Source organism: Nerophis lumbriciformis, linkage group LG37 (assembly GCF_033978685.3).
Source record: "Nerophis lumbriciformis linkage group LG37, RoL_Nlum_v2.1, whole genome shotgun sequence".
Taxonomy (NCBI): Eukaryota; Metazoa; Chordata; class Actinopteri; order Syngnathiformes; family Syngnathidae; genus Nerophis; species Nerophis lumbriciformis.
In genome coordinates this window covers 20,260,769-20,288,521 of record NC_084584.2, presented here as the reverse complement: position 1 = coordinate 20,288,521, position 27,753 = coordinate 20,260,769, and the positions used below count along the sequence as shown (strand labels likewise).

The window sequence follows — 27,753 nt, the reverse complement described above, 5'->3', positions numbered from 1 at the left end:
GTGGGTGAAGGAGTTTGGGGGTGTTGAGGAGGAGGAGGAGGCTGAGGTGATATTTAAACCAGTGGTAAAGTCTTTCTTCATCCATCTCTGCCTTGACGCTCTCTTCCTCTGCACCTCATCCAAGACACAGGAGGCCTTCCATCAGCACTCAGGTAAGGAGGGCATCACAGTCTCTTCTATCCGACAAAGTCTTCTATCTGCTGTGTCAGAATAAGTAGTTGTGTAAAACAGCTACTATTTCTGCATTATTATCCCAGTGGCTATTGTATGACTGCAAACATGCTGGTTTCCATGGCGTTCCTATTGTACTGTCTGTCACTGACAGAAGATGACACCCTATGCCCCCCCATTGGTGTTCCACTTATCCCTTCTTTTGTCTCTGCTGTTTGTCAAACTACAATACTCAAGCAGTGAAGACAAGCGGGTGTCCAAACTTTATACAACATTTTTTAAAGGCTGTAGGGGCCAATTAAATACATGTTGTACATTACAGGCTTGATCCATTAAAGGTTTGCGTGTTTTAAAACAGGTGATACACTTGAAACACTTGACAGTGCACGCAAAGCTGACCTACTAGGACTGCGCCTCTTAAATGAGCAAAATAGAGCGGTTCTCGTTTAACGTATGCAAAATATGTGCTGATTAATGCAAATATAATCATTTAGTGATGAATCAAGATTGAAACTATTCTGCGGCCGCTGTTCTGCGTCTTTATTTGGCACGTTTTAAATGTTTGCGCAAACTGGCACAGTTCTGAACAAATGGCAGTGAGAAAGAATATTCCGTCTGTGTGCCTGTTAAAATATTTGGACTGTCATAAATAAAAAATAATACACATAGTGTCTAATCAGCAATATTATTTTATAATTTTATAGCTACTGAATGATTAAAACCAATTGATTTGTTTTGGTGTCTGCTGGCATTAGTTTTTCGTATATTACCTATGGGAAAAAAAACTTCCTGCATTATGCATTTTCATGCATTTTCCACATGACTGTTTTGTATTTGGGTATGCCAATTCTTGCACAAAAGAGGGAAAATTAGTCACAAAATACACCTCTACTGTGTTACCTGGGCGCTTATTTTTCTGATAATACGCCACATAAGTCGGATTGACTTGAAATTTCTCACTTATGTTAGGGTGATTGGTCAAATTAGGGGGTAAATTTGTCACAATATCCACTCCAACATGTTGCTTGTGCTTTTCTTTTTTGGGGGGGCAAACACACCACATGAGTCAAATTGACTTGAAATTTCTCGCACAGTTCTATGAAACCCCACTCTAATTGTAGTGTGTTTTAAATGTTTGGGCAAACTGGCACAGTTCTGAACAAATGGCAGTGAGAAAGAATATTCAGTCTGTGTGCCTGTTAACATATTTGGACTGTCATAAATCACAAATAATACACATATTGTCTAATCAGCAATATAATTTTATAATTTTATAGCTACTGAATTATTAAAACCAATTGATTTGTTTTGGTGTCTGCTGGCATTAGTTTTTCGTATATTACCTATTGGGAAAAAACTTCCTGCATTATGCATTTTCATGCATTTTCCACATGACTGTTTTGTATTTGGGTATGCCAATTCTTGCACAAAAGAGGGAAAATTAGTCACAAAATACACCTCTCCTGTGTTACCTGGGCGCTTATTTTTCTGATAATACGCCACATAAGTCGGATTGACTTGAAATTTCTCACTTATGTTAGGGTGATTGGTCAAATTAGGGGGTACATTTGTCACAACATCCACTCCAACATGTTGCTTGTGCTTTTCTTATTTTTGGGGGCAAACACACCACATGAGTCAAATTGACTTGAACTTTCTCGCACAGTACTATGAAACCCTACTCTAATAGTAGTGTGTTTTAAATGCTTGCGCAATCGGGCACAGTTCTGAACAAATGGCAGTGAGAAAGAATATTCTGTCTGTGTGCCTATCAACATATTGGGACTGTCATAAATCAAAAATGATATACATATTGTCTAATCAGCAATATAATTTTAGAATTGTATAGCTACTGAATGATTAAAACCAATTGATTTGTTTTGGTGTCTGTTGGCATTAGTTTTTCGTATATTACCTATGGGGAAAAAAAACTTCCTGCATTATGCATTTTCATGCATTTTCCACATGACTGTTTTGTATTTGGGTATGCCAATTCTTGCACAAAAGAGGGAAAATTAGTCACAAAATACACCTTTACTGTGTTACCTGGGCGCTTATTTTTCTGATAATACGCCACATAAGTCGGATTGACTTGGAATTTCTCACTTATGTTAGGGTGATTGGTCAAATTAGGGGGTAAATTTGTCACAACATCCACTCCAACATGTTGCTTGTGCTTTTCTTTTTTTGGGGGGGCAAACACACCACATGAGTCAAATTGACTTGAAATTTCTCGCACAGTTCTATGAAACCCCACTCTAATTGTAGTGTGTTTTAAATGTTTGGGCAAACTGGCACAGTTCTGAACAAATGGCAGTGAGAAAGAATATTCCGTCTGTGTGCCTGTTAACATATTTGGACTGTCATAAATGAAAAATAATACACATATTGTCTAAACAGCAATATAATTTTATAATTTTATAGCTACTGAATGATTACAACCAATTTAACTGATTTGTTTTGGTGTCTGCTGGCATTAGTTTTTGGTATATTTCCTATGGAAAAAAACTTCCTGCAATATGCATTTTCATGCATTTGGATCATTCCAGACACACCATTACAACAACAAAACAGCGCCTCCCAAAGTAGGTCCTGTTGTCTAGATTGTGCTTTAATATAGCCCAGAAAAGATAGTACATATTATGTTTGTGTGCTGTATGTCAACAACATAACAAAACACCACAGGTTGGACCATATGAAGCCATAAACGTAGGGGGAAATGAGTGTCTCTATAGTGACAGTCGGTAACACGCAAACCCTCATTCAAATATATAAAATATAAAATATCATCATTCCACCAACTAAATCCTGTTTGAGGGCTTTAGCACACTCAACACCTTACTAGACCTATAACTATTCACCACACACAGGGAAATCATCAAAGAACATATATAGTGAGGCACACAGGTCTTTGGCCATTTAGTTTTTTTAGGTCCCATCTTTTTTCATGTTGTCTTTGTTTTTTGTGTGATGTTTATTATGTCTTTAGAAAGTGACACGGGTCAATCAAAAATGAGCCACAAATATCCCCGTGGGCATGGCCGTAGCTACCATTAAGGACACCGAGGCCTCTGTATCTTTTTGAAGTGACAAAAAGAAGACGATATAACTGACTGCAAATATAATTTGTGTAGGACGTTGTGTGCGCTGTACAACACAAATCATCATCTTCTCTCATATATGATCTTTGGTCACTCCAACAACGTAACGCAATGAAGTCTACTTTTACTTTAGACAGTATCCACTAAGAAATGTGCTGTCAACATAACATTAACATTAAATCGTATTGACGTCACAAATGTTGCTTTCACATGAATGGAATTGATGCATACTTGCCAACCCTCCCGAATTTTCCCGGGAGACTCCCGCAATTCAGCGCCTCTCCCGAAAACCTCCCGGACAAATATTCTCCCGAAAATCTCCCGATTTTCAGCCGGAGCTGGAGGCCACGCCCCCTCCAGCTCCATGCGGACCCGATTGAGGACAGCCTTTTTTTTATGACGGGAGGACAACAGGGTGACAAGAACTAAATCATCCAGACTAGAGATAAATTGTATTATTATGTTTATCTTACCTAAAAATAAATATATTTATTAATTTAAAAAAAAACTAAATACATTTTTACTATATTTTGCTAAAAACATAAAAATTAATTGTATTTTTATTTGTATTTTTTCTGACTCCTTATTACATCCAGCCATAGCATTATACATTAAAATAAACATATATGACATAGTTTATTTTAAATGATCATAATAATTCATTTAAAATGACCATATTTAATTATTAAAATAATTGCTTGTTTATCAACAACTTTAGCATTTATTTCATTACATTTGGAAGCTCTCAGAAGCCAAGTTATGTTATATTCCTTAAGATTTATTTATACAAGTTTGAAGTATCACTTATCTAAACACAGTTTTGTTTGCATATTTTCAGGATATAGATATATATATATATATATATATATATATATATATATATATATATATATATATATATATATATATATATATATATATATATATATATATACATATATATATATACATATATATATACATATATATATATATATATATATATATATATATATATATATATATATATATATATATATATATATATATATATATATATATATATATGTATGAAATTCTTGACTTGGTGAATTCTAGCTGTCAATATACACCTCCCCTCTTAACCACAACCACGCCCCAGTCCCACCCCCGACCACGCCCCCCCACCCCCACCCCCCACCTCCCGAAATCGGAGGTCTCAAGGTTGGCAAGTATGAATTGATGTGAAATGCTGACGTTATAATACCTTTGTCATGTCAGTCAGGTGCCGCCTCGCTCTACGTGCAGAACACGTGTTTTGCGTGAAGAAGCGCATTAAAATATAAATTATTGAATGACAAGGCGCTTCATATACAATTTTTATCCCAAATGTATTTCTGGCCACGTCATGCTCTGTCACTGATTAGAATATAAATGCAAATGTTCGGTGTGCACTTCCGTGGTGGACGTCATTAGTGCAAACACAATATTACGGATTCGAACCCTGGCCGTGGTAGAAATTTTGGTTTGGTTTCAAACCACATTTTAATAATGTCAATATGCTGAACTTCGGCATATTGATAAAAAAGTGGACTGTTTCAAAATCATGCAGATTGTCAAAGATGCTAGATCAGTGTTTTTCAACCACGTTGCCGTGAGATACAGTCTGGTGTGCCGTGGGAGATTATCTAATTTCACCTATTTGGGTTAAAAATATTTTTTGCAAACCAGTAATTATAGTATGCAAATGATGTGTTGTTGTTGAGTGTCTGTGCTGTCTAAAGCTCGGCCGAGTAACCGTGTAATACTCTTCCATATCAGTAGGTGGCAGCCTGTATCTAATTGCTTTGTAGATGTCGGAAACAGCGGGAGGCAGTGTGCAGGTAAAAAGGTGACTAATGCTTAAACCAAAAATAAACAAAAGGTGAGTGCCCCTAAGAAAAGGCATTGAAGCTTAGAGAAGGCTATGCAGAACGAAATTAAAACTAAACTGGCTACAAAGTAAACAAAAACAGAATGCTGGACAACAGCAAAGACTTACTGTGGAGCAAAGACGGCGTCCACAATGTACATCCGAACATGACATGACAATCAACAATATCCCCACAAAGAAGGATAAAAACAACTGAAATATTCTTGATTGCTAAAACAAAAGGAAATATCGCTCAAAGGAAGACATGAAACTGCTACAGGAAAATACCCAAAAAAAAGGGAAAAAGCCACCAAAATAGGAGCGCAAGACAAGAACTAAAACACTACACACAGGAAAACAGCAAAAAACTCCAAATAAGTCACGGCGTGATGTGACAGCTCGTGACAGTACACCTACTTTGAGACAAGAGCTAAAGTGATGCTTGGTTGGTTATGGTTTAAAGTCATATCCAACAATTGCGACAACAACTTTTTACTGTCAACTGAGTTTCGTTTTTTTTTAATGATTTCTGCTGGTGGTGTGCCACCGGATTTTTTCAATGCAAAAAATTTGCCTTGGCTCAAAAAAGATTGAAAAACACTAGATCATATAACACGGGATAGTTCTACCTCAATGAAAACTTTAGTTTTTTATTTAACGTATTTTTCGGACTATAAGTCGCAGTTTTTTTCATAGTTTGGCCGGGCTTCAGTGCGACTTATATATGTTTTTTCCTTCTTTATTATGCATTTTCGGCAGCTGCGACTTATACTCCGGTGCGACTTATACTCCGAAAAATACGGTATATAGCACATACAAACAAAACATACAAAACAATACAGGTTTCACAAAGTGATAGTGGAGTTAAAATACACCTTTTAGAAGCAGAATAAAACTAAGGAGAGTCAATTCTAAACAAAAAAACATTGAACTAAAAAGAGAATGAATACATAAAATACATAAAAGAGAATCAAATAGACTAAAATCACACAACTCGCATGCTGGTTTAAAAGCCAAGGAGTTTGTTTTAAGACGGGATTTAAAAGTCTTTAAAGAAGGAGCCGTCCGAATAGCAAGAGGGATATCGTTCCAAAGTTTTGGAGCCACAGCAGAAAATCCACGACCCCCTCTGGGTTTTAATCGTCTCTTTGGGACGACAAGAAGAAACTGATCAGCTAACCTCAGAGACTCAGGTGTACATTTTTAAAAGGTCTGACAAATATTGTGGCGCTAATCCGTTAAAAACATTTCAAAGCAAACAATAAAATGTCGAAATGAATTGTAAAATGAAGAGGGAACCAGTGAAAAGATGCTAAAAAAAATTCATGTTTTTCAGTGCCAGTTAAAAGGCGAGCAGCAGCATTTTGGACTAACTGCAATCGAGCGATTGAGGCCTAGAGGTAGTTGCAGTAGTCCAAAGGTGATTAAATGAAAGCATGGATTACCCGCTCAAAGTCGTTAAAAGATAAAACTGATAACATATTTGCTAAAAGTCTTACATGATAAAAAAAAACTGGATTGTACAATAAAGTTAATGTTCCAGTTTCGAATCATTGTCAAACTTAAAACCAAGATTCGTGACCGTGGCTTTAAAATAAGGCATCAGGGGGTCCAGGTCACTGGGGGGAGCATTCTGCTTTACTTTTGAGTCAAATAAAATTACTTCCTTCTTGTTATCATTTAAATTTAGAAAGTTTACCACCAACCATGCTTTTAGACTTAGACTTAGACTTAGACAAACGTTAATGATCCACAAGGGAAATTGTTCCACACAGTAGCTCAGTTACAAATGATGGAAAAGATGGAAAGGACAATGCAGGTATAAAATAGACTAAAAGCAATAACACATATACGTAATATTTACATAATATATGTACAGTATAGGATATATACTGATATATTATATTATATGTTTATATCATATATACAATATATATTTTATGTCCTCAAGACAATTTAAAAGTGATTTTAAACTTGTGTCACTTTTCCTTTTCAGAGGGACATAGATGTCTATATTATCTGCATAAAGATGATATGATGTAGTATACAGTGCAGGCTAAAAGTTAGGACACACCTTCTCATTCACAACACAACTGATGGTGCCAACCCCATTGATAAAGCAAGAAATTCCACTAATCACCATTTCCGATGACTACCTCTTGAAGCTCATGGAGAGAATGCCAAGAGTGTGCAAAGCAGTAATCAGAGCAAAGGGTGGCTATTTTGAAGACACTAGAATATAAAACATGTTTTCAATTATTTCCATTTTATTTTATTTTATTTTTTTCTTAAGTACATAAATGTGTTAATTCATAGTTTTGATGCCTTCAGTGACAATCTACAATGTGAATAGTCATGAAAAAAAAGACAACGCATCGAATGAGAAGGTGTGTCCAAACTTTTGGGCTGTACTGCATGATTTTTAAATGTGTTGCATGGACAGGACGTACAAACGTACAATGAAAATCAGATTGGTCCAAGGATCGAGCCCTGAGGGACACCACAGGTAGGGATGATGTTTGATAAGAAATTGTCGAGTTCAAGCCTATTATCGAATCCTCTTATCGAACCGATTCCTTATCGATTCTCTTATCGAGATAGGTTGTTGTATATGGAAAAAAACACACAATATTTGGTTTAACAAATCACTTCACATTCTCTACTGCTCGCTACTATAGTATTACCTTATCTCAGTTATTGTGCAGAAATGTAGGGAAATAACTACAAATGTGCGCTACATTCGTTAACCGTGTTACAAAAAAGATCAATTAGACTGATACATAATGTTGGATATAGAGAACATGCAAACACTTTATTTATTGAGTCAAAAATATTAAAGTTCGATGATTTTGTAAAATTGCAAACAGCTAAAATGATGTGGAATTAAATGATGGAATGGATTAAAGTAAAGAAGTTAAACATTGTACTGATATGATCCAGTTTAAGAGGTTGTTCAAATGAATAGTGCTTACAAAGTACAAAGAAGAAGAATTATGAGAAATACTTTCAACCTTACTGAAAATAAGATATTCTTCATCTCAGTATATTAATAATGACTGAATTGTTTAATTACATATTACAAAACTGTTGTGTATACTAATTCACAGATATTTTACTATAAAAAGGTCAGTAAATGATGTATATATTTGTCGGATCATCTTTTGTTTAGTTATGTTCTCTTAGTTTTGGACTTACTTAGTGGTTTTGTGCACTTCGGGGGTTTGTTTTAGTCACCATGGCTACTTATGATTTTCACCTGCCTTGTACGCGCACCTGTTGCTCATCAGAGACTCTATTTAAGCCTGCCTTTTCCGGTCACTCGTCGTGGCTTCATTGTTTGCATTTGCAACAGTTACGTTGGCATTCTGGTTTTCGAGCGCATGATTCCTGTGCTAAAGTTACCTTAGCTTCTAGTATTCCTGTGCTAAGTAAGTTTTTGCTTTAGCTTCTCGTGCGAACGGCACGCTTTCCTTTTGTTTCATTCCTGTTTGTTGTAATGTGTATGATTTATGAGAAATAAATCATCTCCTACCTGCATGCTTTCGTCCGGAGCCGTCAGTTTTGCGCCCCGGGAGAACGAACCGCAGCACCCAACCGTGACAAATGACTGAGCTACGTGACGTCATTTCTTGTGATGTCCTACGGGGCATTTCTGGTCGGGACGGGATTCGTTCCCAGGGATTCGAATAAAGAACCAACTCTTTTTCTTTACTATAGTGGTCTCGATAACGGGTACCGGTTCTCAAAAAGGGATTCGAGTCCGAGGACTCGGTTCTTTTCTTATCGAACAACCGGGAAAACCGGGTTCATCCCTAACCACAGGACATTATTTATACGGTGCTGGGATACCCTTGATTTCAGCCTTTCAAAGCTTCTCTTGGAAAGCCAATTTTTGACCTCGGTATATGTCAAATCCTAGTTCTGGCCCCGCACTTTGGACACCCCTGCGCTCGATCATTTGAAGAGGATTTTGAGTGACTAAGTGAGTGTGGAGGGCGTCATATCACCAAGCACCTCGGGTTACTTGGCCTCTTAGTTTTCGGAATTACCAGGCGAGGTTTGTGTTTCACTGCCGGTGTCCATTTTGGATAATTAGAGGCACATGTTGCAGGATACAGGGATTGTCAGGGCATCGCCTATTGGGAAAAACAGGAGTTAAGAAAATTCAAAATACTTAGAAAAAAAATTATTAATTGTTGGTTTTTTTAATGAATGTTCTTAACCAATTGTGTACATCACACTTGTGGTTTTGCTATATATATATATATATATATTTTTTTTTTTTTGTAGCATATTCTGGACAATTTTGCCCTGAATTCATTATTTTAAAGCATAAAAATGGTGGAATTAACTAAAAAGCTCAAACTAAAAGTCGCCACCTCATCACAGGTTCAACACAGACAGACAGACAACATTCACACTCACATTCACACACTAGGGCCAATTTAGTGTTGCCAATCATTCAAATATGTAAAATACAAGCCCCGTTTCCATATGAGTTGGGAAATTGTGTTGGATGTAAATATAAACGGAATACAATGATTTGCAAATCATTTTCAACCCATATTCAGTTGAATATGCTACAAAGACAACATATTTGATGTTCAAACTGATAAACTTTTTTTTTTTTGCAAATAATCATTAACTTTAGAATATGATGCCAGCAACATGTGACAAAGAAGTTGGGAAAGGTGGCAATAAATACTGATAAAGTTGAGGAATGCTCATCAAACACTTATTTGGAACATCCCACAGGTGAACAGGCAAATAGGGAACCGGTGGGCGCCATGATTGGGTATAAAAGTAGATTCCATGAAATGCTCAGTCATTCACAAACAAGGATGGGGCGAGGGTCACCACTTTGTCAACAAATGCGTGAGCAAATTGTTGAACAGTTTAAGAAAAACCTTTCTCAACCAGCTATTGCAAGGAATTTAGGGATTTCACCATCTACGGTCCGTAATATCATCAAAGGGTTCAGAGAATCTGGAGAAATCACTGCACGTAAGCAGCTAAGCCCGTGATCTTCGATCCCTCAGGCTGTACTGCATCAACAAGTGACATCAGTGTGTAAAGGATATCACCACATGGGCTCAGGAACACTTCAGAAACCCACTGTCAGTAACTACAGTTGGTCGCTATATTTGTAAGTGCAAGTTAAAACTCTTCTATGCAAGGCGAAAACCGTTTATTAACAACACCCAAAAACGCCGTCGGCTTTGCTGGGCCTAAGCTGATCTAGGATGGACTGATACAAAGTGGAAAAGTGTTCTGTGGTCTGACGAGTCCACATTTCAAATTGTTTTTGGAAACTGTGGACGTCGTGTCCTCCGGACCAAAGAGGAAAAGAACCATCCGGATTGTTATAGGCGCAAAGTTGAAAAGCCAGCATCTGTGATGGTATGGCGGTGTATTAATGCCCAAGGTAACTTACACATCTGTGAAGGCGCCATTAATGCTGAAAGGCACATACAGGTTCTGGAGCAACATATGTTGCCATCCAAGCAACGTTACCATGGACGCCCCTGCTTATTTCAGCAAGACAATGCCAAGCCACGTGTTACATCAACGTGGCTTCATAGTAAAAGAGTGCGAGTACTAGACTGGCCTGCCTGTAGTCCAGACCTGTCTCCCATTGAAAATGTGAGGCGCATTATGAGGCCTAAAATACCACAACGGAGACCCCCGAACTGTTGAACAACTTAAGCTGTACATCAAGCAAGAATGGGAAAGAATTCCACCTGAGAAGCTTAAAAAACGTGTCTCCTCAGTTCCCAAGCGTTTACTGAGTGTTGTTAAAAGGAAAGGCCATGTAACACAGTGATGAACATGCCCTTTCCCAGCTACTTTGGCACGTGTTGCAGCCATGAAAATCTAAGTGAATTATTATTTGCCAAAAAAAATAAAGTTTATGAGTTTGAACATCAAATATCTTATCTTTGTAGTGCATTAAATTGAATATGGGTTGAAAAGGATTTGCAAATCATTGTATTCCGTTTATATTTACATCTAACACAATTTCCCAACTCATATGGAAACGGGGTTTGTATAAAATATCATCATTCTGCTAACTAAAACCTGTTTGAGGGCTTTAGCACACTCAACACCTCACAAGACTTATTCATCATGACAGCAAAGTAGTTATGGCCACTTGAGGAGACCAAACCAATCAGAGTGTGCTGTTCAGTATCATGGCCACTGATTGGCTCAGCCTCAGGCAGCATTACCGTATTGTCAAACTGAATTTTAGCTCAGGGCCACATGGAGGAAAATCTGTGCACACGCGGGCCAGACTATTAAAATCATGGCATTAAAACTAAAAAACAAAGACAACTTCAGATTGTTTTCTTTGTCTTACTTTGGCCAAAAGTAGAACAAACACATTCTGAAAATATTACAATAAAAATATAGAAAAAAACTACCAGCTGCGGGAAAGTTTAGATCCATGAAGGAAAGAAGAAAGTGAATGAATGTTTATAACTGAATACATTTACCCATAAAAATGTGTTTTCTTTTGCATTATTTTTTTTTTATGAATTAAGTAACGTTTATGACAATCTTTTTCCAAAACACAATAAAAAATGTGAGATACAACAAGATAATGCATACATTTATCATTTGTTTTCAAAACGCTTACAAAAAAGTGGCACCCCAAAAATTTACCATTAGACCCCATTTTTATGACTTGATGTCATTTTGAAATTTCCTAGCACCAACACTGATGGAGTATTGGTGCGTGCAAAACAGCAGCAAGCGGCTGTGGCCTGCGGGCCGGTTCTAATACTAATCAAATATCCAGCCTTGACTTTGACATCTAGTCTGTATTGGATCAAAGAAGTGTGTTTCATGTCATGCTGAAAAACGTATTTAGAAGGTCATAAACAGTTTTGGTAACACTTTAGTATGGGGAACACATATTCACCATTAATTAGTTGCTTATTAACATGCAAATTAGTAACATATTGGCTCTTAATTAGTCATTATGAAGTACTTATTAATGCCTTATTCTGCATGGCCTTATTATACAACCAGTAAGCCATTAACTAAGAGTCTTCCCTCAATAACGTCAGCATTATTGCTTATTAGTAACCCCAACCCTAACCCTAACCCTTATATGTTCCCCTAGTGTCCAAATAACTCTAAATTAAGTACCGTATTTTTCGGACTATAAGTCGCAGTTTTTTTCATAGTTTGGCCGGGGGTGCGACTTATACTCAGGAGCGACTTATGTGTGAAATTATTAACACATTACCGTAAAATATCAAATAATATTATTTAGCTCATTCACGTAAGAGACTAGACGTATAAGATTTCATGGGATTTAGCGATTAGGAGTGACAGAGTGTTTGGTAAACGTATAGCATGTTCTATATGTTATAGTTATTTGAATGACTCTTACCATAATATGTTACGTTAACATACCAGGCACTTTCTCAGTTGGTTATTTATGCCTCATATAATGTACACTTATTCAGCCTGTTGTTCACTATTCTTTATTTATTTTAAATTGCCTTTCAAATGTCTATTCTTGGTGTTGGGTTTTATCAAATAAATTTCCCCAAAAAATGCGACTTATATATGTTTTTTTCCTTCTTTATTATGCATTTTCGGCAGGTGCGACTTATACTCCGAAAAATATGGTATTTTGTACTTTAATACGCAACTAATTAATGGTGAATATGTTCCCCATACTAAAGTTTTACCACCGTTTTTTATACTCTAGTTATGAAGATGTTTGATTTATAATGACTGATTCTTACTTTTCATGCAAAAGCGAGATTCGACAGAATCAACAGTGTCTCTGCTGGTTGTAGCCAAGTACTGCACTCCATTGTTCCTCAATTTGTTGCTGTGTTTATAATTGTTGTCCAAAATGCCCAAACATTTTTGTTCTGGTCGTATATATGACTTGTACTGTACATATACTTTGTTTTCTGACTTTGTGAGACTGATTGACTCGTATGTGTCTGTGCACAGTCCCCTCCCGCCTCAGCGCAGCAGCAGCAGCAGCCACGCCACGATGCCTGACACAATGTGTGTAAGATTGCTTAAAAAAGACCCCGCCCACCCTCAAAAAAAAAAAGCAGCCATGCATCTTTCCACGCTAACCCAACCTCCCTATTATGAACCAATATGGTGGCTTCTGCCTTCTCCTCCTCCTCCGCCTCCTCACCGGCTTATGTGAGCGCCCACATGCAAGCCGGGGGGTGGGAGGGACGGAGCGAGGGAGGGGTCGGCCGGAGCGGGCATTTGCAGGCCGACTCTGACCTTTTGACCCCTTTCTGCAGAATGTCCAAGGAGCCCACTTCCAACCTGGAAAGCGCCATGCAGATGTTGATCAAAACCTTCCACAAGTACTCGGGGAAGGAAGGCGACAAGTACACGCTCAGCCGGGGGGAGCTGAAGGAGCTGCTGCTGGAGGAGCTGGGGAGTTACTTAGGGGTAAGTGTGTGTCTGTGTCTCTATGTGTGTGTGTGTGTGTTTTTGTATTTCTACCCTTCTTGAGACATCAACAAGGAAAAGTACCTTCCATATGAGGACCGGTGAACAAGTTCGGACCGAAATCCTGGTCCCAATACGGAAAATAGAGGATGTCTCATTTGCACCCGTGGTGGTGAAATCTATCAAAATTATGGCGGTCCCAAAAAGGAGGGATTTTTCAAATCGACTGTGTGTCGGTTTTAAAAGTGCTCCCCCTCTGGTCAACATTTGAAATAACAAGTGTGTGTAAACATTTGAAGGGCTCCCCCTCTGGCCAACATATGTAATAACATAAGTGTGTGTAAGAAATTCAAATGCGCCCCCTTTGGCCAAAATTAATTAAAAAAATAAATAAATATGTATATAGAGACATACTGTGATAACTTGAAGTAAATAATAAAGATTACAAATTGATTACAAACAAAAAAAAAACGAACACTTTTTTTTTTTACTACAAGCAATCTGTTTCTCACAATGTGTCAACTTTTTTCTTATAAAATTGGGAACAATGTCTCATATTCTTTCTGTTTCTGCAATATTGCAATATTTTCTCGTAAAATTATTACTTTTTTATGTAAAATGGTGACATTTGTCATATAAAATTCTGACTTTTATCACAATATTGCCAATTTTTTTTGTTCTTGTAAAATAGTGAACTGTTTTGAGTAAAATTATGACTTTTGTCATAATTTTGCCAAGTAAAATTCCGATTATTATTATAATATTTAGGGATGTACTATAATATCGACTGCCGATATTATCGGCCGATAAATGCTTTAAAATGTAATATCGGAAATTATCGTTATCGGTTTCAAAATTATCGGTGTCGGTTTCAAAAAGTAAAATGTATGACTTTTTAAAACGCAGCTGCGTACATGGCCGTAGGGAGAAGTACAGAGCGCCAATAAACCTTAAAGGCACTGCCTTTGCATGCCGGCCCAGTCACATAATATCTACGGCTTTTCAAACACACCAGTGAATGCAAGGCATACTTGGTCAACAGCCATACAGGTCACACTGAGGGTGGCCGTATAAACAACTTTAACACTGTTACAAATATGCGCCACACTGTGAACCCACACCAAACAAGAATGACAAACACATTTCGGGAGAACATCCGCACCGTAACACAACATAAACACAACAGAACAAATACCCAGAACCCCTTGCAGCACTAACTCTTCCGGGACGCTACAATATACACCCCCCTCCCCCCCGCTACCCCCTACACAAAACCCTGCCCCCCAACCCCGCCCACCTCAACCTCCTCATGCTCTCTCAGGGAGAGCGTGTCCCAAATTCCAAGCTGCTGTTTTGAGGCATGTTAAAAAAAATAATGCACTTTGTGACTTCAATAATAAATATGGCAGTGCCAGGTTGGCATTTTTTTCCATAACTTGAGTTGATTTATTTTGGAAAACCTTGTTACATTGTTTAATGCATCCAGCGGGGCATCACAACAAAATTAGGCAAAATAATGTGTTAATTCCACGACTGTATATATCGGTATCGGTTGATATCGGAATCGGTAATTAAGAGTTGGACAATATCGGAATATCGGATATCGGCAAAAAAAACATTATCGGACATCTCTAATAATATTGCCAACATTTTGAGTTTTTTTTATAAAACTGTGACTCTTATTGAGTAAAATGACGACTCTTTTCATAAAATTGCCAACATTTTAAGCTTTTCTTGTAAATTTGTATTGAGTAAAATTCCAACTTTTATCATAATATTGCACAAATGTTCAGTTTTTCTTGTAAAATTTTGACTTGCGTTGACTAAAATTGTGACTTTTATTACAATACTGCCAAAATTCTAAGTTTTTCTTGTGAAATTGTGACCTTTTTCTTGTGAAATTCCAACTCAATTTTCACAACAAGCTTTTTTATATTTGCATAGTATGTTGTGGAGGTTGCCTCCTAGCGGGTTCTGCTGATCACCACGCCCTCTCTTCTCCTGCTCCTCCCGGCCGCTACTCATAAAGACAACAGGTGATTAGACAACTAGCCCCAGCTGGGCAATCTAATCACCTGTCAGCTGTGTTCCAAAGCCGGCCCTGGCCCATCCCGCTCCTGCAGCCAGTGCGCCGACCACGCTCCCCTCCACATATGTATATATTATTAATGTTGTAAATACAAATCTTTATATATCTAGAAAGGGTGGTCCTAAAGAGGTAGGCATTATTCGAAGGTCTCAAGAATGTAATAAATACCAGAATGTGTGTGTGTGTGTGTGTGTGTGTGTGTGTGTGTGTGTGTGTGTGTGTGTCAAATTTCAGCAATAAAAAACCCCAACTTCCTCCAGCAATCACCCAACATACATCTTATGTCATACAAACATCTTTGGAAGTCGCAGTGGAATTAATACAGCGCTTCTCAATCATTTTTTGTCACTCCACCTTGGGGACATCATTTTTTTTTCGCACCCCACTAAATAAAATACAATTGGGAACCTGATAATATTTATTTACCGTAAGTTTTCGGACTATAATTCGCTACTTTTTTCCTACACTTTGAATCCTGCAGCTTATAAACTGGTGTGGCTAATTTATGGATTTTTCTTCTCTGTTGGCCATTTTGCATATAGTTTTTTTTTTTTTTTTAAAGCAAGCAAACACACTGAAAAGGTGAGTCATTGTTTGTGCTACTGCGCCATCTTTTGGATGAGTTTGCTCAATGCAGGTGCTGAAGTGTCCTTCTATTTAGGGCTTTTGACCGGAAAAAAGAAGTGAAGTGAATTATATTTATATAGCGCTTTTCTCAAGTGACTCAAAGCGCTTTACATAGTGAAAGCCAATATCTAAGTTACATTTAAACCAGTGTGGGTGGCACTGGGAGCAGGTGGGTAAAGTGTCTTGCCCAAGGACACAACGGCAGTGACTAGAATGGTGGAGGCGGGGATCGAACCTGCAACCCTGAAGTTGCTGGCACGGTCGCTCTACCAACCGAGCTATACTACCCCATTTGTTTTCTAGCCATTCATAGCGTTCCTACTCGTATGGATTCTTCATTCGGCACTCCAAGCAACGTTTGTAAGTTTTACAATATAACTAAAACTGATTATACTTACTGAACCGTCCCATGCGTGATGTCTGTGGGAGTGTTTTCATGCATATTTGCTATCTTAATGTGAGCACGCGAGCGTTGTTAGCATTCTCTAATACGCGAACGCATTTACCTGTGTCTGTGTTAGTATTATTAACTTACAATGGCATATTTTATGTGTTGTTTCAGTTTCACAAATTCCTCAGTAAATTCAAAACATCTCCGTGGAGTTATTGAGTCTGTATAGCCTATTGGAGAGCTAGCTTTTGCAGCTAGTGGGTCCATGACAACAACTTCTGTTTTGTTTGATCAGCCGTTTTACTGCCGTGTTACAGGCATCAACTAAGGTATGTAAATAAACATTTACAAAATATTTCTGTGTAAATAACTCATTTCGCAACGTATGTATCTGCGGCTTATAGTCCATTGCGGCTAATGTATGGAAAACAAACATTTAATGGGTGCAGCTTATATACCGGTGCGCTCCATTATATAAGAAGTACTGGTCTAACGATAATTACAAAACATTTGGGAATTTCTGGTTGAATAAAAAAGACTTGAATGTAATAAATATACCTTTAATAACTCAAGTACAGGATCAAAGTCTGTGTACTATGCCCTCCACGCAGATCTGTGGTTCTCAATTATTTTATGTCATGCCTTGTCTCGGAGACAAATAAATGTTCACACACACCCTGAATTTAAATTCTATTAAGAACCTGACAATATTTTAGGCTCGAGCAGCAATAAGCCGTGACAGCCCTGTTGAAATTGTTTCGTTTATTATTATTCTCCCACTTCGATCGCAGTTTGAAGGCCTTGACATGCGCAAAAACCAATTTTTGAAAGCGTGTCCAGTCCGGTTGAGCATGGTTCGGTTGGTAGAGCGGCCGAGCCAGCAACTTGAGGGTTCTAGGTTCGATCCCCACTTATGCCATCCTAGTCACTGTCATTGTGTCCTTGGGCAAGACACTTTACCCACTTGCTCCCATTGCCACCCACACTGGTTTAAATGTAACTTACAAAACCCAAAACCAGTGAAGTTGGCAAAAACAGAATACAATGATTTGCAAATCCTTTTCAACCTAAATTCAATTGAATAGACTGCAAAGACAAGATATTTAATGTTCGAACTGAGAAACGTTGTTATTCTTTGCAAATATTAGCTAATTTGGAACATATTTCAAAAAAGCTGGCACAAGTGGCAAACAAGACAGAGAAAGTTGAGAAATGCTCATCAAACACTTATTTGGAACATCCCACAAGTGAACAGGCTCATTGGGAACAGGTGGGTGCCATGATTGGGTATAAAAGCAGCTTCCATGAAATGCTCAGTCATTCACCAACAAGGATGGGCCGAGAGTCACCACTTTGTGAACAAATACGTGAGCAAATTGTCGAACAGTTTAAGAACAACATTTCTCAACGAGCTATTGCAAAGAATTTAGGGATTTCCCCATCTGCGGTCCGTAATATCATCAAAAGGTTCAGAGAATCTGGAGAAATCACTGCACGTTAGCGGCAAGGCCTGTGACCTTCGATCCCTCAGGCGCTACTCCATCAAAAACTGACATCGGTGTGAAAAGGATATCACCACATGGGCTCTGGAACACATCAGAAAACCACTGTCAGTAACTACAGTTCCTAAGTGCAAGTTTAAACTCTACTATGCAAAGCGAAAGCCATTTATCAACAACACCCAGAAACGCTTCGCTGGGCCCGAGCTCATCTAAGATGGACTGATGCAAAGTGGAAAAGTGTTCTGTGGTCTGACGAGTCCACATTTCAAATTGTTTTTGTAAACTGTGGACGTCGTGTCACTCGGACCAAAGAGGAAAAGAACCATCCGAATTGTTATAGGCGCAAAGTTCAAAAGCCAGCATCTGTGATGGTATGGGGTTGTATTAGTGCCCAGAGCATGGGTAACTTACACATCTGTGAAGGCACCATTAATACTGAAAGGTACATACAGGTTTTGGAGCAACATATGTTGCCATCCAAGCAACGTCTTTTTCATGGACGCCGCTGCTTATTTCAGCAAGACAATGCCAAGCCACATTCTGCACGTGTTACAACAGCCTGGCTTCGTAGTAAAATAATTTGGGTACTAGACTGGCCTGCCTGTAGTCCAGACCTGTCTCCCATTGAAAATGTGTGGCGCATTATGAAGCGTAAAATACCACAACTTGAACAACTTAAACTGTACATCAAGCAGGAATGGGAGAGAATTCCACCTGAAAAGCTTCAAAAATTGGTCTCCTCAGTTCCCAAACGTTTATTGAGTGTTGTTAAAAGGAAAGGCCATGTAACACAGTGGTAAAAATGCGAATTGCAAATCATTGTATTCTGTTTTTATTTACGATTTACACAATGTGCCAACTTCACTGGTTTTGGGTTTTATAGATAATGGGTTTCACTATGTAAAGCGCTTTGATTCACTAGAGAAAAGCGCTATATAAATATAATTCACTCCACACTTCACATTTGAGGGGTTCCAAACCCAAACTTCAACAATTGTCTCTGGAGGCTTGTGTATCGCTGAAGAATTTAAAAAAAGACGCTAATATTGCAAGTCCCTTCCCTCTCAGGCCCCTCCTGACACCTCACCGCCCCACTATTTGAGAAACACTAACAACAGGATGCATTGGGTGTCCTGTTATCACCAAAAATAGCAACAATTGCATTGTACATGATTAAAAACGACACAATTTTAAACTAATAAACCTGTTCTGTAGAAAATAACAAATTAAAGATGCATGATAACATTGTCAAAAGAGACAATGCATGCTGGGAAAGGTTTGCTTCTCACACGCATGCTCACACTTGGCAACTCTTACTCTGCGGAAGACTTCCGGAAATTGTCCTTGTTTTACTGACTTCCCCGCTGAAGTAACACATTTCTGTTGTTTTTTTGTTTTTTTTTCGTGGATGTTGAAAGGATGACGAGGAGGTGGTCGATCAACAATGACTTTATTAAAACGAGCCACCACAGTTGTCTCGGCTTGTACACAAAACGTATGGTATCCTCTGTCATGAGTCTCACGACACGTTTAAAGACTGTCGGAAAATAGAACCCTTCAAGCAGGAACGGACGAATGCAGATATTTTTCAAAAGCCACACCAGTGTCAAAACAGAATAAACGCTCCTGGCATATGGAGGATCTTTCTTTTAAAAACAGTAGAGCACCCCTGTCGTAAAAATGACTGTAAGGTTGTTGCAGTCGATTGTTAAAAACAGCTGTCATTCAGAGGATCTTTACCGGTGTGTGCTTTTGAAACTAAATTCCTAAAAACGGACAAGCGGTGGGAAATGGATGGATGGGTGCAATAATGGCTGCATTTCTGATAATTGTTTGTGTGCCATGTTGTTCCAGACCACAGCAAACGTTACCCAGCTTACAGCTCTTGTCATATAAAAAGATCATTATTTTGTGTGTGCTATCATAGATAGGATTTTTGACCAGCATTTTTGGAGTAGCTTCTTAAAAACAGCAATGGGCTCCTGTCAAATGGATCTTTGACTAGTATTTTTTTTTCGTAGGTTCCTAAAAACAGCAGAGCTCCCCTGTCGTAAAAATGATCGTTGACTGTAAGGTTGTTGCAGTCGATTGTTAATAACAGCTGTCATTCAGAGGATCTTTACAAGTGTTTACAAGTGTGTGTTTTTTAATTAAATTCCTAAAAACGGACAAGCGGTGGGAAATGGATGGATGGGTGCAATATTGGCTGCATTTCTGATAATTGTTTGTGTGCCATGTTGTTCCAGACCACAGCAAACGTTAAGATCATTATTTTGTGTGGGCTATCATAGATAAGATTTTTGACCAGTATTTTTAGTAGATCCTTAAAAGCAGCAGAGCGGCTCCTGTCATTAAAAAGGGATTTCGGCTAACATTTTTAGAGTAGCTTCTTAAAAACAGCAATGGGCTCCTGTCAAATGGATCTTTGACTAGTATTTTTTTTTCGTAGGTTCCTAAAAACAGCAGAGCTCCCCTGTCGTAAAAATGATCGTTGACTGTAAGGTTGTTGCAGTCGATTGTTAATAACAGCTGTCATTCAGAGGATCTTTACAAGTGTTTGCAGGTGTGTGTTTTTTAATTAAATTCCTAAAAATGGACGAGCGGTGGGAAATGGATGGATGGGTGCAATAATGGCTGCATTTCTGATAATTGTTTGTATGCCATGTTGTTCCAGACCACAGCAAACGTTAAGATCATTATTTTGTGTGTGCTATCATAGATAAGATTTTTGACCAGCATTTTTTAGTAGATCCCTAAAAACAGCAGAGTGGCTCCTGTCATTAAAAAGCGTCTTTGGCTAACATTTTTGGAGTAGCTTCTTAAAAACAGCAATGCACTTCTGTCAAATGGATCTTTGACTAGTAGTTTTTTTTCCGTAGGTTCCTAAAAACAGCAGAGCTCCCCTGTCGTAAAAATGATCGTTGACTGTAAGGTTGTTGCAGTCGATTGTTAATAACAGCTGTCATTCAGAGGATCTTTACAAGTGTTTACAGGTGTGTGTTTTTTAATTAAATTCCTAAAAACGGACGAGCGGTGGGAAATGGATGGATGGGTGCAATATTGGCTGCATTCCTGATAATTGTTTGGGTGCCATGTTGTTCCAGACCACAGCAAACGTTAAGATCATTATTTTGTGTGTGCTATCATAGATAAGATTTTTGACCAGCATTTTTTAATAGATCCCTAAAAACAGCAGAGTGGCTCCTGTCATTAAAAAGGGTCTTTGGCTAACATTTTTGGAGTAGCTTCTTAAAAACAGCAATGCACTTCTGTCAAATGGATCTTTGGCTAGTATTTTTTTTTTCGTAGGTTCCTAAAAACAGCAGAGCTCCCCTGTCGCAAAAATGATCGTTGACTGTAAGGTTGTTGCAGTCGATTGTTAATAACAGCTGTCATTCAGAGGATCTTTACAAGTGTTTACAGGTGTGTGTTTTTGAATTAAATTCCTAAAAACGGACAAGCGGTGGGAAATGGATGGATGGGTGCAATATTGGCTGCATTCCTGATAATTGTTTGTGTGCCATGTTGTTCCAGACCACAGCAAACGTTAAGATCATTATTTTGTGTGTGCTATAATAGATAAGATTTTTGACCAGCATTTTTTAGTAGATCCTTAAAAACAGCAGAGTGGCTCCTGTCATTAAAAATTGTCTTTGGCTAACATTTTTGGAGTAGCTTCTTAAAAACAGCAATGCGCTCCTGTCAAATGGATCTTTGACTAGTAGTTTTTTTTCCGTAGGTTCCTAAAAACAGCAGAGCTCCCCTGTCGTAAAAATGATCGTTGACTGTAAGGTTGTTGCAGTCGATTGTTAATAACAGCTGTCATTCAGAGGATCTTTACAAGTGTTTACAGGTGTGTGTTTTTTAATTAAATTCCTAAAAACGGACAAGCGGTGGGAAATGGATGGATGGGTGCAATATTGGCTGCATTCCTGATAATTGTTTGTGTGCCATGTTGTTCCAGACCACAGCAAACGTTAAGATCATTATTTTGTGTGGGCTATCATAGATAAGATTTTTGACCAGCATTTTTAGTAGATCCTTAAAAACAGCAGAGTGTCTCCTGTCATTAAAAAGGGTCTTTGGCTAACATTTTTGGAGTAGCTTCTTAAAAACAGCAATGCACTTCTGTCAAATGGATCTTTGACTAGTATTTTTTTTTTCGTAGGTTCCTAAAAACAGCAGAGCCCCCTCGTCGTAAAAATGATCGTTGACTGTAAGGTTGTTGCAGTCGATTGTTAATAACAGCTGTCATTCAGAGGATCTTTACAAGTGTTTACAGTTGTGTGTTTTTTAATTAAATTCCTAAAAACGGACGAGCAGTGGGAAATGGATGGATGGGTGCAATAATGGCTGCATTTCTGATAATTGTTTGTGTGCCATGTTGTTCCAGACCACAGCAAACATTACCCAGCTTACAGCTCTTGTCATATAAAAAGATCATTATTTTGTGTGTGCTATCGTAGATAGAATTTTTGACAAGCATTTTTGGAGTAGCTTCTTAAAAACAGTAAAGCGCTCCTATCAAATGGATCTTTGATTAGTAGTTTTTTTGTTTGTTTTTTGTAGGTTCCTAAAAACAGCAGAACACACCTGTCATAAAAATGTTCTTTGACTGTAGGGTTGTTGCAGTCGGTTGTTGAAACAGCTGTCATTCAGATGCTCTTTACAAGTGTTTACAGGTGTGTGTTTTAGAATTCAATGCCTAAAAACAGCGTACAGCTTGTGTCATATAAAATGATCTTTATTTTGCGTGTGCAATCGTAGAGAAGATCTTTGACTAGCATTTTTTTAGTAGATCCTTAAAAATAGCAGAGAGGCTCCTGTCATGAAAAGGGTCTTAGGCCAACATTTTTGGAGTAGCTGCTTAAAAACAGCAAAGCGCTCCTGTCAAATAGAGGATTATTGAGTAGTAGGGGTTTTTTTTGTTTTGTTTTTTTGTAGGTTCCTAAAAACAGCGAATTGCTCCTGTAAAATAGAGGATATTTGACTAATTCAAAGGATCTTTACAGAATATTTATGTTTTCAACTGATTTCTAAAAACAGCATTTTTGTAGTAGTTACTTATAAAACAGCAGCGTGCTCCTGTCATATAAAGGATATTTGGCTCGTAATTTTTTTTTCTACAACTGATTCCTCAAAATAGAACAGTGCTCCTATTTCTGTTCTATGTACTACTGCACCATACCATGCAGTTGTGGGCATTAATTAATATTAGTATAAAAAAATTATGGCTGTCAAAATTAAATTAAAAATTAAATTAACGAGTTAACTCGTGATTAATATAAAAAAATGTATGCATTCATCATTTACACACACATAGATTAGTCATGCAATTTATTTTGATGTATTTAAAGGATCTTTGACTGGTCTTTTTTGTCTCTCTCTCCATGTGATTTTGAAAACAACGGAGTAGTTGGTCATCAAAAACAGCAAAATGCTCCTGTCATGGAGTGGATCTTTGACTAATGTTATATTTTTTTCTCCATGTGATTTCTAAAAACAGCAGAGTGCTCCCGTCATAAAATTATCTTTGACTTGCGTGTTTACAATCTGTCCTCAAAAACAGCAGAGTGCTCCTGTCCTAAAAATATATATTTGATTAAAATATTATTCAATATCAATATGATATAATAATTTAAGTAGATCCTTAAAAACAGCAGAGTTCTCCTATCATGGAGTGGATCTTTGACAAGTGTGTTTTTTGTGTGTGACTGATTCCTGATATCGACAGAGTGCAGTAGATCCTTAAAAACAGCAGTGTAGTCTTGTAAAAAAGAGGCTATTTGGTTCATGTTCTTCTCTCAAACTGATTCCTAAAATATGCAGATTGCTAATGTCATGCAGATCTATGATTAGCATTTTTGAAATTGGTCCTCAAAAACAGCAGAATGTTGCTATCTTTGGCTAGATCTTTGGCTAGTGACTTTTCTCTCTCTCCATTTAATGTGAAAAAACAGCAGAGCGCTCCTATCACAGAAAGAATACTTGCAATTGGTTCTCAAAAACAGCAGAGTTCTCCTGTCATGGGGCGGATCTTTTTTTTCGTGTCTTTTTTTTGTCTCTACATGTGATTTATAAATACAGCTAAGTTCTCCCATCACCGAAAGGATCTTTGTCAAACATTTTTGCAGTTGGTTCTCAAAAACAGCAGCGTTCTCCTGTCATTGAGTGGATCTTTTACTCGTGTTTTTGGATGTCTCCATGTGATTTCTAAAAACAGCCGAGCGGTCCTGTCATAGAAAGAATCTTTGGCCAGCATATTTGCAGCCGGTTCTCAAAAACAGCAGCATGGTTCTGTCATAAAGAGGATCTTTGACTTGTGTTTTTCTCTCTCCGTGTGATTTCTAAAAACAGCAGAGCACTCCTATCATAGAAATGATCTTATGCTAGCATTTTTTGCAGTCGGTCCTCAAAAACAGCAGAGTGCTCCTGTCATGGGGTGGGTCTTGTTTCTAGTCTTTATTTTTGTCTGGCTTTCCAATTTATAAAAAGAGCATAGCACTCATATCACCGAAAGGATCTTTGTCCGGCATTTTTACACTTGGTTCTCAAAAACAGAAGAGTTCTTCTGTCATTGAGTGGATCTTTTAAGAGTGGGGTTTTTTGGGGTTTTTTTTGGGTGTCTCCGTGTGATTTCTAAAAACAGCAGAGCGCTCCTGTCATAGAAAGAATATTTGGCTGGCATGTTTCTAGTCGGTCCTCAAAAACAGCAGTGTGTTTCTGTCATAGAGTGGATCTTTGACTTGTTTTTTCTCTCTCTCCATGTGATTTTTATAAACAGCAGAGCGCTTCTGTTATAGAAATTATCTTTGGCTAGCATTCCTGCAGCCGGTCCTCAAAAACAGCAGATATATAGTAAATATTCGACCAGTGGTTTTTTTTTATTACTCCAACTAAGGGTCTTTGACTATGATTTTTGCAGGCCCCTAAAACAACAGAGAGCTCCTCCAATACAGAGGATCTTCGACTAGCATTATCTTAACAGCCCTATGAAGAGAAGAGCGCTCTGTTATAGAAGGTCTTTGACAAGCCATGCGTGTGTGTGTATGTGTGTGTGCGTGTGTGCATGCCTATATGTGTGTGTGCGTGTGTGACACTTTTCACTCAAGTGTGGAGATCACAGGTGCCAAACTCAAGGCCCGGGGGCCAAATCTGGCCCGCTACATCATTTTATATGGCCTGTGAAAGTCTGGGAAAAATATGCATCAATAAAATAATTAATCTTTTTTTTTACTAAATGTATTTGCGCTTTCCGTTTTGACAGAAAAAAATACATATAAAGCATGCAACTGCACATATTTTTGTTCAATATTATCTAATAATGTAACAAATATTATACTGTATTATTATGATTACTTTTTTTCTTTTCTTACAATATAAATAAATACCCTAGTATCTGCTTGACCTATGTATGATTCTGTGATAATATTTTTTTTAATGTTTATAAATTAAATTTGTATGTATTTAGGTTGGAAAAGTAGTTACAATCTGTAATAAGAATGAACTGTTAGTTTCGTCATGAATATTATATCATCATTATCATACATACATTTTTTTTGTTAAAATCTAAATAAATATGATTGATACACGTACTTGTGGCAAACTACTGCCACCCATGTCAGAAGTGTGTATCAACTGTTATTATTGGGGCGGTATAGCTCGGTTGGTAGAGTGGCCGTGCCAGCAACTTGAGGGTTCCAAGTTCGATCCCCGCTTCCACCATCCTAGTCACGGCCGTCGTGTCCTCGGGCAAGACACTTTACCCACCTGCTCCCAGTGCGACCCACACTGGTTTAAATGTAACTTAGATATTGGGTTTCACTATGTAAAAGCGCTTTGAGTCACTAGAGAAAAGCACTATATAAATATAATTCACTTCACTTATGATAACAAGTTCGATTGAATTGCACATTGCAATAATGACAACAGGTTTTAGGTAAAAAAAAGAAAGAAAAAACTGGCCCCTCAAAAACAGTGGTATAATTTTTTCATTTAGAGTGATATGCTGTAAAAAAAAAAAAAAAAAAAAAAAAAAAACATCTTAAATTCTACAATAAAATTTGGCCACTGAGCTGCCAGTCTGCAGATTTCATTTTGACATACATAAAAAAATAAACTAAAAAAAATTAGGGATGTCCGATAATGGCTTTTTGCCGATATCCGATATTCCGATATTGTCCAACTCTTTAATTACCGATACCGATATCAACTGATATATACAGTTGTGGAATTAACACATTTTTATGCCTAATTTGGACAACCACGTATGGTGAATATAAGGTACTTTTTAAAAAAAATCATAAAATAAAATAAGATAAATAAATTTAAAAAAAATTCTTGAATAAAAAAGAAAGTAAAACAATGTAAAAACAGTTACATAGAAACTAGTAATTAATGAAAATTAGTAAAATTAACTGTTAAAGGTTAGTACTATTAGTGGACCAGCAGCACTCACAATCATGTGTGCTTACGGACTGTATCCCTTGCAGACTGTATTGATATAAATTGACATATAATGTAGGAACCAGAATATTAATATCAGAAAGAAACAACCCTTTTGTGTGAATGAGTGTGAATGAGTGTAAATGGGGGGAGGGAGTTTTTTTGGGTTGGTGCACTAATTGTAAGTGTATCTTGTGTTTTTTTTATGTTGATTTAATTTAAAAAAAAATTTAAAAAAACAAAAAAAACGATACCGATAAAAAAAACGATACCGATAATTTCCGATATTACATTTTAACGCATTTATCGGCTGATATTATCGGACATCTCTAAAAAAAATAAAATAAAAAAGATTATCAAATGCATAGGCAGTTGTGTAATAATATCATGAAGTGAATCCTCATACATGAATATTCCTGTTTTGCTTATTGTTACAATTTGGCCTCTAAGGGCAGCCATATTTGCGATGAGGCCCTCAATGAAAATGAGTTTGATATCGCTGGTGTGGTTATTTGACACACAAGTGAAGGTATGTGCTCGTGTATGCTGCAACTCACAAGTACAGACAGGCCTGCACACACACACACACACACACACACACACACACACACACACACACACACACACACACACACGAGGGCCACATTCTTAACTCGTAACGCTTCCTGCTTGACAGAACTCCAAAGATAACGAGGCGGTGGAGAAGGTCATGAACGACTTGGACGCCAACAACGACGGCGAGGTGGACTTCACCGAGTTCATCATCCTGATGGGCGCCTTGACGGTGGCCTGCAACGACTTCTTCCTGGAGTTCAAGACGGACGACAAGCCCAAGGGCAGCGAGGCGGCGCAGTAGAACCGCTGAGTCAGGGCGAGGGGGGCTGATGGAATGAGGGGGGGGAGGGGAGGGCTTGTAAATCACAGGAGATGAGGAGGCAGTTGAATTTTTGGTCTTACGATATATTTCGACAACACACACTAGAGTACTGTGCAAAAGTCTAAAAAAAACAGTAGAATACACACATTATGCAGTATTACAATAAAAATACTCAACAAACACACCAGCTTTATCTGGATAAAAGTGCATGTTGAGTCCATATTTACATGTTCTGTTC

The 27,753-nt window shown here is 37.8% G+C and overlaps 1 protein-coding gene across 1 annotated transcript; it reads left to right on the top strand.

The window, feature by feature from the left end:
- The first annotated feature begins 85 nt into the window (after positions 1-85).
- Positions 86-27,494, top strand: s100s (S100 calcium binding protein S). The gene is made up of 3 exons (XM_061930844.1): positions 86-152; positions 13,431-13,584; positions 27,315-27,494. Exons 2-3 carry the CDS (start codon positions 13,432-13,434, stop codon positions 27,492-27,494), a joined length of 333 nt encoding a protein of 110 aa, XP_061786828.1. The 5' UTR covers positions 86-152; position 13,431.
- Positions 27,495-27,753: the final 259 nt, after the last annotated feature.

Coding starts and splice junctions, on each gene's coding strand:
- s100s (XM_061930844.1), top strand. CDS start 13,432: ATGTCCAAGGAGCCCACTTCCAACCTGGAAAGCGCCATGCAGATGTTG. Junction 13,585..27,314: donor AGCTGGGGAGTTACTTAGGG/GTAAGTGTGTGT, acceptor CCTGCTTGACAG/AACTCCAAAGATAACGAGGC.